Source organism: Orycteropus afer, unplaced genomic scaffold, assembly GCF_000298275.1.
Source record: "Orycteropus afer afer isolate SDZICR_OR568_19922 unplaced genomic scaffold, OryAfe1.0 scaffold00048, whole genome shotgun sequence".
Lineage (NCBI taxonomy): Eukaryota > Metazoa > Chordata > Mammalia > Tubulidentata > Orycteropodidae > Orycteropus > Orycteropus afer.
In genome coordinates this window covers 735,453-746,730 of record NW_006921635.1, presented here as the reverse complement: position 1 = coordinate 746,730, position 11,278 = coordinate 735,453, and the positions used below count along the sequence as shown (strand labels likewise).

The 11,278-nt window shown below is 50.6% G+C and overlaps 1 protein-coding gene across 1 annotated transcript in view; it reads left to right on the top strand.

Moving 5' to 3' along the window:
* AACS (acetoacetyl-CoA synthetase) overlaps positions 1-11,278 on the top strand; it is an 87,670-nt gene that overhangs the window by 28,483 nt on the left and 47,909 nt on the right. Inside the window, exons 2-3 of the mRNA XM_007938235.1 lie at positions 7,010-7,113; positions 8,179-8,299. Of these exons, the coding sequence (XP_007936426.1) occupies positions 7,010-7,113; positions 8,179-8,299 (225 nt within the window). The remainder of the gene's footprint in view (positions 1-7,009; positions 7,114-8,178; positions 8,300-11,278) is intronic.

Below are 11,278 nucleotides of genomic sequence, written 5' to 3'. Positions count from 1 at the left end.
TCAGTGGCTCCTTGTTGACCATGGGGTAAACGGTGCCATGTGGCACCTTCTGAGACCCTCCACTGTCTGACGGGCGTCAGAACCTCCACAGCCCCCTTTGCGTAGCCTGCCTGGCTCCATCCCGCCCCTTCCTCCTGGAGTGTCAGTACCTGGGGACAGGCTCTGTGTATTGTTACTCCCAGGAGCCCCTGTAGTCCTTTGCCCAGAACCTTCCGGGTAGTCATTGGGAGAGAAAGTCTTCAATGCTCTGGGTCGGGGGAGAGCGGGCTTGACCACTGGCAGAGCGGGGCTGCTCTCTTCATGGCCTCACCCAACCCCTTCTTGGTCTCCAGTGCCAGCAGTGATACTGGCTTCTGGGCCCAGTCTAGCCTGACGTGTTATGAAATGATTTCACACAAGGGCAGCCTTGTGAGGCAGGTGTCACCTCCTTCCTCTGAGGGTGGGGGCCAAAACAAGGGAGCTGTCACCTGACTGCCTGGAGTTTCAGTCTGACGCCCTCACTCCTAGCTGTGTGATCATGAGGAAGGGATCGAAAGTCCTGAGCCTCAGTTTCCTTCTCTGTGAAATGGGGGTAAGAGGGCCTGCCTCCTGGGTGTGCGGGTGACCGGGATGGTCCTCGCCCAGCCCCGGCTCTGCCCCTGCCTCTGGGGGCTCCTCAGTAAACGCTGGGGAGCACTGACCGCTCCCAGCTCTTCCTCCAGCCCCTCTCCATCCTTCAGGGCTTGCAGACTTGTGGCCCGCAGCCAGATTCCACTGCCCGGCAGTCCATGCGGCGTACACTCTGTTGAAAGCCTGTGTTTAAAAGTTGGGAGATCCCACATGAAGAGCAGGGTTCCCAACTTCTCTGAAACCCGGAGGCCCATGTTCCTGGGTCTGCTTTGTGACAGCTCTCAGCTGGGGCTGGGTGGGATGGCCCCTTGGGGTAGGGAATTTGTGAGCTACTTCCTCTGTCCTCCTCTCACTCAGTTGTTAGCACCTACCTGCTTCTGTCCTTTGGACATGACTGGCCCCTGACACATTCGGACTCACAGGCTTCACTGAAGGTCCAGCTCAGGCCCTGCCTTCTGTTTGGATGTTTCCTCCCTGTGGTAGTTCAGTTTGTGCCCACTTGGCTGGGCCTGGGTGAGTGGCTGGGCAGCTGGATGCAGTATTCCCCATGATGAGACTGGTAACTCCACAGTGGAATCTATTGTGAGCAGCTGAGTGGCTGCTTTGGGTATGTGCTCTGCTTCCCGTCTATAAGAAACAGCCTTGGGAATGGTCTCTAGCTTATGGCACACTTGAACCCTGCATGTAGCCGTGTCGTTGTTCAGCAGCCTGCCATGAATTTCAAATAAGTCTTCAGACTTAAGTTTTCATGCTCTGCCGACCTTGGGACGTTCAGAGGACTTGAATTATGGCCTGCCGTGTGGTTTGGCAACATTGGGACTGTGCCATTTTATTTGTTGACCTTGGGCTTGTCAGCCTCAGCAGCCAGTAGCTGCCTGAGTGGAGAGTTTCCTCTAGCTCCAGTGGGCCGGGAACAAGAGGCACAGCTAGAGCCCAAGGACGAGGAGGTTTAACCCAACCCCTAGTGCCTGGCACCTTGAACTCAGATTTAAAGCCTGCAAGCTGTAAGAGAATAAACTCCTGTTTAAGGCCATCCTGTTTGTGGCATATTCTTGTCAGAGCGACAGGAGGGAACCAGAACACTCCTTCTCTCCTAGGTGGGTGGATCCCCTGTGCTCTCTAAGTGCCTGTAATTTGGAGTTTTTGTTTATTTGTGAAGATTCCCACTGGTTACGTCTGAGCTTGTGCCCTCCGTGCCCTGACAGTGACTTGCCTACATTCCGTAACGGCCATTGCTGTTGGCCGGACATGCGTACAGAGCAAGACAGGCATCGGCCTGGGGCCTTGCTCAGCCAGGGAGGGTGGAGGGAGAGCGTGATGTGCCCCCGTGGGGGGAGGTGTACCTCCCTGCAGGGCCTCAGGGGAGTCCCCTAGCAGAGCTGTAGCTGGTGTGTTCCTCTCACTGCTTCCACCAGAACGAACCCTTGGACCCCGTGCAACCCCAGGCCAGGGCCCCTCAGGACGTGCACTCGCTCAGGTGCGGTCCCCAGTCCACGGGCATGGCTGTAATTGACTTGAGGTCTCTCTCTTTCAGAAGGTCCTAGGGAACATGCTGTGGGAAGCAGCACCTATCATTGGGGCAGGGGAGGACGCAAGCTTCAAATTACATGTTTTGAGGACAGTGCCAAGTGTGTGTCTGTCTGTAAAGCATGAGCTGCGCGTCACCTGTTGTGTGGCAGCTGGATGGAGTTTGCTGGTGACAGAAGGCCTGGTCCCTGCCTTGCGTGGCTAAGTGTAGGTTGGGAGCAAGCAGAGCTGGCCAGCACTCCAAGTTAGCAGTCTTGTGCCAGCTCCTGCGGCCTTGGCTGTGCGCTGGCCTTCTCTGGGAATGCCTTTGAAAGGGGCTGCCAGTTGAGGTTTGAGGGTGGGGTGGTGGTGGTTGCCTCTGAGGCAGGGTGACCCCAGGTACAGCACAGCGAAACGTTCCCCGGCCCCGTGCCGCCCTCGTGATTGTCGGCTGTTGGAGTCCGTTGTTGTTGCCGTTGTGTAGTCCGTCTCATGGCCTCGTTTTTGCTGACCCTCCACCTTACCAGACCTGGCGCCCTATTCTAGTGAGCGGCATTTCCTGATGACGGGTCCGGAGTAAGCGAGCCAAGTCTGCCATCCCCGCTTCTAATGACATTCTGGTTTCCTTTCTTACCTGTGTACTTCAGTGTATGGATTCTTAAGGATTTGATGAGTTTCTGGTGAAAACGGCAAGTTATTTCCCTTTGGCAGTTTCCCCACACATCGTTCAGTGACGTGGGTCCCATTTGTCCCAGTGTGTTGATGTTCCTTTGAATTGTGTTCACTTGGTTTCATTTCCAGGACTCTAGTTTCCCTGCCCCTTTATCTCCTCATCTTTGCTTTAGAGTAATTGTTGATGGCTTTGAAAAACCACACTGCTGATTGGTGAGTAGATCAGCCATCGTACGGGTAACATCCTTTACTTTGTGTCCCACTCTGCTCTTTGGCTACAGGGTAATCTCGGGCGAGGCTTGGTTCTGGGTTCAGAGAGTGTGGCCGAGGGAGGGTCTGGGGGGGGTCCTCTGCTCTCTAATGCTGCGGTGTGTTGGCTTTTTTATTTTCAGTAAGGATTTGGTTTCTGCTCCACATCCTTTCGCATTCTGTCCGGAGCCCATCTATTGTGGCCCTAGTCAGAATGGTCAGTGGTGCTAGCTGGGCACCATCTAGTTCTTCTGGTCTCAGGGCAGATGACACTGTGAAAACTTGTTTCTTCTCTGAGCTGTTGGTTACCTTCTCACTGGGTAGTTCTTTTTTTTTTTTTTTTGAAGTTCAGTGTTTATTGAAGCAAGACTGTCACAGGGTAGTTAGTTTCCAGATGACTTACCATTAGAGGGAACACTTAAGCCAGTGAGATCACAGAAGGCATTATCATGTCCCTTAGAGGTGGCTGTGATTTTTTGACCCCTATTAAATTTCACAGGTGGTAGTCATGGGGTGCACGTCAAATTGAATGTGTATTAAGTCTTTGTGAAGAAGCTTTCCGTTTTGTTGGGGAAAACCAGATACATTAAAAGGCAAAGTGGGATTCTTGTTACAAGGGGTACAGCTACAGTTGCAGCTGGGAAGGTGGCAGTGCTGGGAGGTAAGAGTCCCTGGGGACAGAGGAGGTGGACCATCGGGAGGCTGGTGACACGGCCCGATACTCTTCTCAGGAGAGGCCGGAAACCAAGACTATCATTTGACGACCGTGATGGCGGCCACGGGGTGTCGTCCTGCGGGGCCCTTGTGCTGACAGGATGCTGTGACGTTGTGGCTCCACGCCTGCCTCCATCCAGCTGCGCTCTTCTGGGCGTGCCGCTGGCAGGGCTTTTAGGGTCTTCTCAGAGCCTGGATGTAAATCAGTGTGGAACTCTTCTCAATTTGTGAAGACAAGATGATTCAAATTGAACCAGAGGAAACAGGCTTGGAGTGGGAGAGAAGCAGTGGGCCCTGTCTGACCAGTACTGGTTCACGCAGGTGGATCGGGCCTCCTCTCGGCGCTGCCCTGAGCCTGCACTGCGTCCTTCTCTACTGAGACCCTTGTCCGCTCCTGATTGTTAGATCTTCATCTGTGTGTGTGTGTCCCTGTCCCTGTGTGTCAGCTCAGTGCTCACCCTCAGGCAGCCTGTCCTACACCCTGCTCCTGTTAACCAGTTAGGGTGGCCAGGATGGGACTCCGACCGCTTTCTCTGCTGTGCACAGGCCTGAGCACCGCATGTGTTTTCATTTAGCTTGTTCCCGGCCGGTGCACCTCATGCAGCCACCACCTGTCGGTGGAGGCTTGCTGTGATGTTGAACAAGTTTCAGTAGGCCTTCCAGATAAAGATCGACTAGGCAGGCAGGCCTAGCTGTCCGCTTTGAAAACCAGCCGGTGAGAACCCTGGGTCCCTATGGTTGCATCTACAACCAGTCACGGGGATGGCCCGGGACTGGGAAGTGTTTTTCTCCATTGTGTGTGGGGTCACCATGAGTCAGGGGCCAACTCCCTGGCATCTAACAAAAACACATGTTTTTTTTTAATTTTTCAATTTTTAAAATATTATTTTATTTCTGCAGTGTTTCCTCTCCTCCTTTAATTTCTGCTTATCTGGAAATACTCTAATTTCATCATCATATTTGAAGGACAGTTTTGCCAGGTAGATAATTCTGGATTGGAAATTTTTTTCTTTCAGGGTTTTATATATACCATCATGTTGCCTTCTTGCCTGCATGGTTTCTGCTGAGGAATCAGAGCTTATCTTGTTGGTTGCCCTTTGTAGGTAACTTTTCTTTTCTCCTGTGCTGCTTTCAGGATTCTTTCTTTCTTTGTCTTCGGTTTTGGTGAGTTTGATGATGGTATGTCTTGGTAATTTTCTTTTGGGGGTCTATCCTGTTTGGGGTTCATTGGACTTCTTGAATGCATATGTTCTGTTCTTTCATCATATCAGGTAAATTCTCTTCCAACAAATCTTCAACAATTTCCTCTGTGGTTTTATTTGTGTCTTCCTGTTCTGGAATTCTGATTACATGTAGGTTATTGCTTTTGATGGTATCCCACGTGAACCTTAGGCTTTCTTCATTTTGTTTTGATCTTTTTTTTTGATTTATTCCTTTCCAAAGAAGTATTGATGTATGTGTCTTCAGTCTCACTAATTCTGTCTTCCCTTTACCCGTTCTACTCCTTTACCCATTCAATGTGTTGCCTATTTCTGAGAACTTAGTATTAATCGTCTGGATTTCTATCTGTAGATTTTGTATCATTTCCAATTTTTCATTTGTTTTGTCAGTTTGTTTTTGTGTTGTCTTTTGAAATTGTTCTGGGGTTTTCTCCATTTTTCTCAATTTTGTCGGTGTTTTCCTTGATCTCTCAATTTGTTGAAGATAGTAAATATAATTCTTTTGAATTCCTTATCAGGGAGTTCCAATGCGGCTTCATCCTTAGGGATGTATTCTTGGTCTGTATCCCAGTCCCTTGTTCCTACCACTTTATCTTGCTACTTTGTGTGGACTGTGATGCTCTGTTGTCTGAGACATTGTGACGTTTTTGTGTTTGTATTTAGTTGGTGATTGTGTGTGGGTGTGATTTGCCCAAGATTCTAGTTTTCTTTGGATGTACCTGGGTAAGCAAGGTACTGAGTTCCTCCGTCCGCTAGTTGCCAGCACTTACGCATTCACCACCGTTCCAGTTGTCAGCTCCCCGTGTGTCCGTGCTGTCTTTGGCAAGCAGAGCCTGTTGTTGTCGTTGTCGTTGTTATTGTTATGTGCCGTCAAGTCGGACAGGACTCATAGCGACCCCTCCTTGGGTTTTCAAGGTGGTATCACTACAGAAGTAGATTGCCCAACCTTCTTTCCAAGGAGTGGCTGGTGGGTTTGAACTGCCAGCCTTCTGGTTAGCAGTCAAGTGCCTTAGGGACTGTGCTACCAGACTTAGGCTCCCTGAAATTGTTTTTGTTCTGGTTCTCCTACTAGTCGGTGTTTAATCCACTTCTGTATCCTTTCAAAGTTCAGGGCTCCAAGATTGCCTTCTGTATTTGTGTCACTTGGTTTCTCTTTTCTTTGTTGAAGAGGGTCTGTGTAGCTTGTCTGCCTAGTTCGCCATCTTACTGGAAGTTCTGACAGCAACAGGTTTCATACCATGTGAATGTTTTGCTCATTCAAGAACCAAAATAAACAAACAATCCCAAAACACTGTAACACTGCACTGGCAGGAGGAGTTCCTCAGAAATCTGCCAGAACTTGTGGGATGTTGAATCTACTGAGTGCGGATTTCCTAAGTTTGCATGGTGTAGCAGTCTAAACTCTGGATACAAGACTGAGTATGCCCTTTATCTGAGCACGTTATACATGTGCTCACATAAATCCCCACAGTAGCCCTATGAAGAGGGAACTGTAAACCATCCCATTTTACGGATAGGGAAGCTAAGCTTAAGTATTGCCTGAGGGCGCACAGCTAATAAATGGCTGAGCAGGATTTGAACCCAGGCAAGCTGGCTAAGAGTCCGTGTTCTTAGGCAAGGTGGGTAAGATGTGAACTACTGCCTTGTGGCTTTTGTTCTTTCGTGGATTGGTGGTGGTAGGTTTGTATCAACACAGATTAAGATCAATCTTCTCCCAAGGCTACGTCTCACCCATGTTCTTTGAATCACTCAGATACACCTTTGTTTCCTTGGACGGGTCCATCTTACTGTTGAATGGCTAAAATTTGTAAGGTTTGTTCAGAGTGTCCTGGTGGCACATTGGTTGAACACTTGACCGCTCACCGGACAGTTGGTGGTTCTTACCTCCCCAGTGGCTTGGCAGTGCTCCTGTGAAGACGCCAAGAAGACCCTGTGGGGCCACTCTGCTCGGTCACAGGCTGCCGTGGGTCAGAATGGACAGCACGCGACAGCAACAACAAGAAAGGTTTATCTGAGCTCTGCCCTTTCTTTATTTTTAGAAAATTATGATGACTTGTATCATTGGTCAGTGAAGTCGTATTCGGACTTCTGGGCAGAGTTCTGGAAGTTCAGTGGGATTGTGGCCTCGCGCACGTATGATGAGGTAGGTGGACATTTTGCTCATGCTTTATCTTCCTATAGTTGTGTTTCAGAGCACACTGTTAATTTTGGGGAACCTCAAATAGCATCACCTTTAAAAAAGTTTAAGTGGGAAAAAAAATGATTGCCCTAGAGAATCAGCATTAAAGTGTGTTGGGGTCGGGGGCCCTGCTGAGACTGTAATCTGTGGGCCTCTGAGGTGTGTGGACGCCAGGCCCAGTCCTCAGAACTGAAGCAGCCCTCAGTAGTAGGTTGTCATCTTTGAAATTGTAAGTAGTTTTACTTTAAACATGGATTTTAGAGAATATTATAATTCCTTATGTTAAAGTCAGTAAGTGTCTGGGGAATGGAGTCCCTGGTGGCCCAGTTGAGTGCTCAGCTACTAACTGCGAGGTTGGAGGGTTGAGTCCACCCCGAGGGGCCTCGGAAGCAAGCCCTGGTGATCTCCAGGAACGTTCGCCGTGAGAGTGCAGTGGAGCCCAGCTCTTGTCTCTTCTCTGGCACACACATGGTTGACTGTTGCTGGTCTGGTTTGGTTTTCATCTGGGGAAAGCGAGTCTATTCAAAGTACTGTGCTGTGTGTGTGGGTCTGGTTATGGGGTAACCATCTGAACGGTTCCTCTGTAGACGCTTTGAGAAGAAAATCCAGATTCCGGAGACATAAAGAAGTGGACTGAGAGCAAGCTGGGAAATCCTGATGGGAGGCGGCCCTGCCCGTTGGCAGCCAGCCTTGAGCTTGAGTCCTGGTTGTCTCTGGTCTCTGTCAGAGCCTTGGACGCGGGACAGGAGCCACGTCTGCCTTACTTACTTTCTATCTGTGGCATCTCATAAAGTGGGTGCTTAAAATATTTGCTGAAAGTCAATTGATGGCGATCGTTGTCTTCCCTTGGCATTCATTTCTATTTTCAGTTCAAGCCTTTGGACCAGGGTCAGAATTCAGTGTGAAGAACGAACGACGCAGTGCTGTGTTGGGCCGATGAGTTAGCTGGCTGGCTGGGGAGTGGGGTTGCGTGTGTTTCTCTGTGTCGTAGCTCTAGTGTGTGTCTTGGTTTGCTGCCCGCCTCTGCAGGTTGTGGATACATCGAAAGGCATCGCAGATGTGCCAGAGTGGTTCAAGGGTAGCCGTCTCAACTATGCGGAAAACCTGCTGCGACACAAAGCCAACGACCGGGTCGCCCTGTATGTGGCAAGTGAGTGCTGGCAACGGTGTGGGTTTCTGCCCGTGTTCTCCACGCCTCTCGTGTGCAGCACCTCGTGTTTGTGCACGCGCTGGTGCACATGATGGTATTTGTACAGTATCTTGGTGCATTTGTGATGGAATTAGGAGATCTGACTTTCTAGACTAGTTGATAAACCTTATCATTTGTGCGGGAGCGCTGGGCTTGCTCTGTGGCCTTTGCCCCTGGTGCCCAGCTGCCGCCCGTCTGTCAGGGGAGGCTTTCATGTTGCCAGGGTGCTGTGCAGGGTTCAGTGGAGCTCCCCGACTAAGACAGACTGGGAGGAAAGGCGCGGGGACCAGCTTCTGTGAATCAGCCCATGAGAACCCAGTGGGCCACAGTGGCCTGATCCTGTTGTGGGGGTCACTATGAGTTGGGGGCTGCCTTGATGGCAGCCAGCAACCATGGCCGTGTTGTTTTGAGCAGCTGTAGGCTCATGGGAAATTTAACAGAAGTCCAGACAGAACCTGTGTGTTCTCTCTCCTCCCACCCAAGTTTCCTCCATTGGGACCATCTCGCAGTGATGTGTATTTTCTAGATGGAACCAATATTGACACATAGTTGTTAACCACAGTCCATTGTTGACATCAGAGGTATTCTCTTTGTCATGCAGTCACATATGTATTGACAAATGCATAATGTCACGTGTCCACCATTCCAGTGTCATGCAGGAGAGTTCCTGAAAAGGCCCTGTGCTCCGCCTGTCATCCCCCCCCAACCCGAGCCCCTGACGACCCCTTGTCACCACCTCTGCCGTTTGTCTCTCCAGAATGCTGTGAAGTTGGAGCCATCGTCTGTAGCCTCCTCACACTGGCGTCCTGCACTTAGCAATACACATTGAAGTCTCCCCATGTCTTTCTGTGGCATGTTGCCTCATCTGTTGACTCTCTGTTGTCCCTGGGGAGAGGAGGGACAGGTCATCTGATCCATACTGTTCTGTGGGAGAAATCGACATCACCTAATGTTGAGTAACTACCTGAGAGCTAGAATCACTAGGTGGTGTGAACAGTTAAAGCGCTTGGCTGCTAACTGAAAGGTTGGTGGTTCGAGTCCACCCAGAGTTTCCTTGGAAGAAAGGCCTGGCAGTCTCCTTCATAAAATTGGCCATTGACAGTCTTGTGGAGCACCGCTCTACTTCAAACACACATGGGGCTCTCAGAGTCAGAACAGGTTCAGTGGCAGCTACCAAAAACCAAACTCACTGCCATTGAGTCGATTCCAACTCGTAGTGATCCCCATTGGGTTTCCAAGTTGGTAAATCTTTATGGAAGTAGATTGCCCCATCTTCGTTTTGTGGGGTGGCTGGTGGGTTTGAACTGCTCACCTTCTGGTTAGCAGTCACATGCCTTAGGCATCATACTACCAGAGCTCCTTCTGATGGTAGCTGGTTAACAGGAAGTGACTGCCTACTGTTCGTTCATGTCATAGCACACAGCATAGCATGCCCACAGCTCCGTCCTTCGGATGCCACATGATGGTCCGTCGTACGGCTGTCTCACATTCTGTTTATCCTAAGAGAGCCGTAGGGCCATGCCTCACTAGGCACCACAACCCTTCTGTAAACTTCCCTGGGACACCAGTGCGATCCTAGCTTTCGTCACCCTAAAGAGCTTGACTGCTGGGTCCATTTCATATCTTCTGGCCCCTTTCAGCATGTCTGTACTTTACCCAAAACTCGGACCCTGTAAGTGTCTTGCTTTCTCCTAATGGCAAATGGGAAAGGTCAACTGTGATCTTCTTGAAAAAAGTGATAAAAGCCACTGACAGTGATTGGCCTGCCTGCTTGTTGTCAAGCCAGCCCGTCCTCTCAGGAGTTGCCTTTGTGGGGCTGGGCGGGAGCATCCCTGGGCATGCTCACTCTTGCCCTTGCCTGGATGTGTGCTGGTGAACACAGCCTGTTTGTAGAGCCTAGTTCTTTCTAGAGCGTGGTTTAGGCAGGTTGTGGTTCTTTGTCAGTTTCCCACTTCCTCTTCCTAGCCCTAACATCCCCATCCCACCCAGCTATCCCTTTGCTTTTCAATATTTGACCCCTGACCTCACACCCTCACACCAGGGATCACATTTAGCATACAAAGCGGGTATCTGTCTTAAGCAGGTCCTGAATTGACTTCTTCTTGGCTCAGGGACTTGGAACATTGCATTTTGTTACCTGGGTGCTTCCCTGATTGGTGCTTCTTTCCTACCTGCTTGCAGGCAGGTGCTTGTGGAGCTCTGCGTTCCCAGTAGACTTAGTCCGTCTGCCATGTTCCCCTGGGTGAGGGCGTGAGAGCCCGAGACAGGCAAGTGTGTGCCTTGCAGCCTTCATGCTCCAGCGAGCAGAGGACAGACGATGGGCATTAGCCCATCTGGGTCCACACATCAGCACATTTTGTCTTGGAACAGTGGACGTCAGGCAGCTGAGTGTTTTCACAGGACATTAAACCTCCTGGGTTGGGGATGTAGGAATGGGAACTAAAAGGCCGTGCCCCATGGAAGGGAGACCAGAACAGGGGTGGCACGTCCAGCTCGCTGCACATGTGAGAAAAGGAAGTCCAGATTCACACTAAGGGGAGTCAGGATGTGGGTTCCCTTTGGAAAAGAGAGACTCCTGTTGTGCACTGCAAAGGCAAGCAGCTCTCAGGCTTGACGTTTGCAGCCTGGATGGTGGGCAAGGAATGCATCTTTCCTGTTAAGCAAGTGATTGTGGGCGGTGACGGTGTTCTGTGTGGTGATTGTGGGCGGTGACGGTGTTCTGTGTGGTGATTGTGGGCGGTGACGGTGTTGGTGTGTGGTGATTGTGGGTGGTGACGGTGTTGGTGTGTGGTGATTGTGGGCGGTGATGGTGTTGGGGTGTGGTGATTGTGGGTGGTGACGGTGTTCTGTGTGGTGATTGTGGGCGGTGACGGTGTTGGTGTGTGGTGATTGTGGGTGGTGACAGTGTTCTGTGTGGTGATTGTGGGCGGTGACGGTGTT